Source organism: Colobus angolensis, unplaced genomic scaffold, assembly GCF_000951035.1.
Source record: "Colobus angolensis palliatus isolate OR3802 unplaced genomic scaffold, Cang.pa_1.0 Scaffold258, whole genome shotgun sequence".
Lineage (NCBI taxonomy): Eukaryota > Metazoa > Chordata > Mammalia > Primates > Cercopithecidae > Colobus > Colobus angolensis.
In genome coordinates this window covers 10,585-12,686 of record NW_012115799.1, presented here as the reverse complement: position 1 = coordinate 12,686, position 2,102 = coordinate 10,585, and the positions used below count along the sequence as shown (strand labels likewise).

The window sequence follows — 2,102 nt, the reverse complement described above, 5'->3', positions numbered from 1 at the left end:
AGACGGGCGGATCACGAGGTCAGGAGATCGAGACCATCCTGGCTAACACAGTGAAACCCCGTCTCTTCTAAAAAATACAAAAAACGGTCGGGCGCGGTGGCTCAAGCCTGTAATCCCAGCACTTTGGGAAGGCTTCTCCCTTCAGGCATGGCGGCTATAGGATCGCGAGGCCCGCCGGCTTGATAAGGACACGTCAGCCCTCTAGGCTGCTGACGGGTGACCGTGCTTCGGAGGGGAAAAGTGATACCACGCTGATGTGGTTCTCGGAGAAGGAACGGGGCACTTTTGGAGGCTGAGGCTGGCAGATCACCTGAGGTCAGGAGTTTGAGACCAGCCTGGCCATCATGATGAAACCTCGTCTCTACTAAAAATATAATACAAAAAAAAATTAGCTGGACGTGATGGTAGGTGCCTGTAATCCTAGCCACTTGGGAGGCTGAGGCAAAAGAATTGCTTGAACCCAGGAGGCAGAGGTTGTAGTGAGATGGCGCGCCACTGCACTCTAGCCTGGGTGTCAAAGTGAGACTATGTCTCAAAAAATAAAAATAGGAAGTTCGACTTGGGCACCATTGAAGGGTTTTAAGTGTGAGAGTGAAATGCCTTAAGCAAGGTAAGATTAACCTTACTTGCCCAGCCACTAAAGTAAAACTCATGTCCCAAGTAACATGTATTTTAAATTTGTCTTACAGAGTTTAAATTTCCCTTTTGAACAGTTGATCCCTGAAAGAGCCTATATAAAGGACAGGTGACTTTTTCATTCTGTTTAGGAAGTTATGCTATTAAGTGGTTGTGCTGGAAGATATTTTATGGTGTCGTATCTGAAGTTTACAATATGTCATATGCTGTATTTTAGTATATTTTAAATATACTAGTCACTTAATAAAGTAATTTTATTTTTCATTGTTACAATTCCATGTCCTAATAATTCATGTCCTGAATCTAGTAACATGTTATAAAATATTTTTATCATTCTTTCCAATAGGATTCCATATGGCTCTCATATCATTCCATTCCATCTCTGCCAAGATTTGGATACCGCAAAAACCTGTGTTTGTGGAAGATTCTGTCTGAATTCTTTCATTCAGGGAACTACTACCATGAATCTGCATTCTGTTGCCCACACTGTGGTCTTAGTAGATAATATGGGTGGTACTGAAGCACCTATTGTCTCTTATTTCTGTTCTCTAGGCTGTTATGTAAATTCCTCTGATATGTTAAAGTAATGGGTGAGACCAGAAAAAGAAATTTCAATAACAGATCAGTTTGGGATGCATGTATGATTTTGCGATGTCAAATTGGAGTAAGGGAAGATTTCTGTATAGTTGCTGGAGAGGAGGAATGTGTATAGTTACTCATTTGACTCCAAAACTTTTGTTAAAACCAATTTTAATTTTACTGTGGGGTTAACTTTTTTTTAGTTTATTGTACTTGTGGTTATTTCAGCCTAAAGTTTCCAAGATGGGTTGTGGAGTTTTCTTTTAATGTTAAACAGATGTTGATCCCAATTACTCTGTTCGTAAGAATTTTACTAACTTTCTTCTTGCATTTCAGTTAAACACATCTGAGTTTCTGTGTGCAGAAAATATCTGTTGGAGGGCTAATATGTCCTAAATTATGGTGAAAACTTGTTTATTATGAAATTATATGTAAGTTTTTAAGCATGCCACTTTTTGTGTTTTTCAGATACATTATTCTACATGTGGAATTTACATTTACCAAGCAAAACATAGGAATTGTTTCGGGAAAGACTTTAGCTTTCATAATTTTTAAAAATGTTCCCATAGTAATTGTTGTGATTTCTTTTTTTGTTTTTGTTTTTCTGAGATGGAGTCTCTCTCTGTCTCCCAGGATGGAGTGCAGTGGCGCAATCTCGGCTTACTGCAACCTCTGCCTCAGCCTCCTGCGTAGCTGGGGTTGCAGGTGCATGCCACCATACCCAGCTAATTTTTTGTATTTTTCAGTAGAGACGGTGTTTCACCATGTTGGCCAGGCTGGTCTCGAACTCCTGACCTCAAATGATCCACCCATCTGGGCGTCCCAGAGTGCTGGGATTACAGGCTTGAGCCACCGTGCCTTGGGATTGGGTGGGATGGGAATGGGAA

At 40.8% G+C, this 2,102-nt stretch overlaps 1 protein-coding gene across 4 annotated transcripts in view; it reads left to right on the top strand.

Annotated features, from left to right (window-relative positions):
- Positions 1 to 1,395, top strand: part of LRR1 (leucine rich repeat protein 1) — a 20,083-nt gene extending 18,688 nt beyond the window's left edge. For all 4 annotated transcript variants that reach the window (XM_011947059.1, XM_011947057.1, XM_011947060.1 and 1 more), the window contains one exon: positions 983 to 1,395. In XM_011947059.1, the coding sequence (XP_011802449.1) occupies positions 983 to 1,141 (159 nt within the window). In that variant the 3' untranslated portion in view covers positions 1,142 to 1,395. The remainder of the gene's footprint in view (positions 1 to 982) is intronic.
- The last annotated feature ends 707 nt before the right edge of the window (positions 1,396 to 2,102 follow it).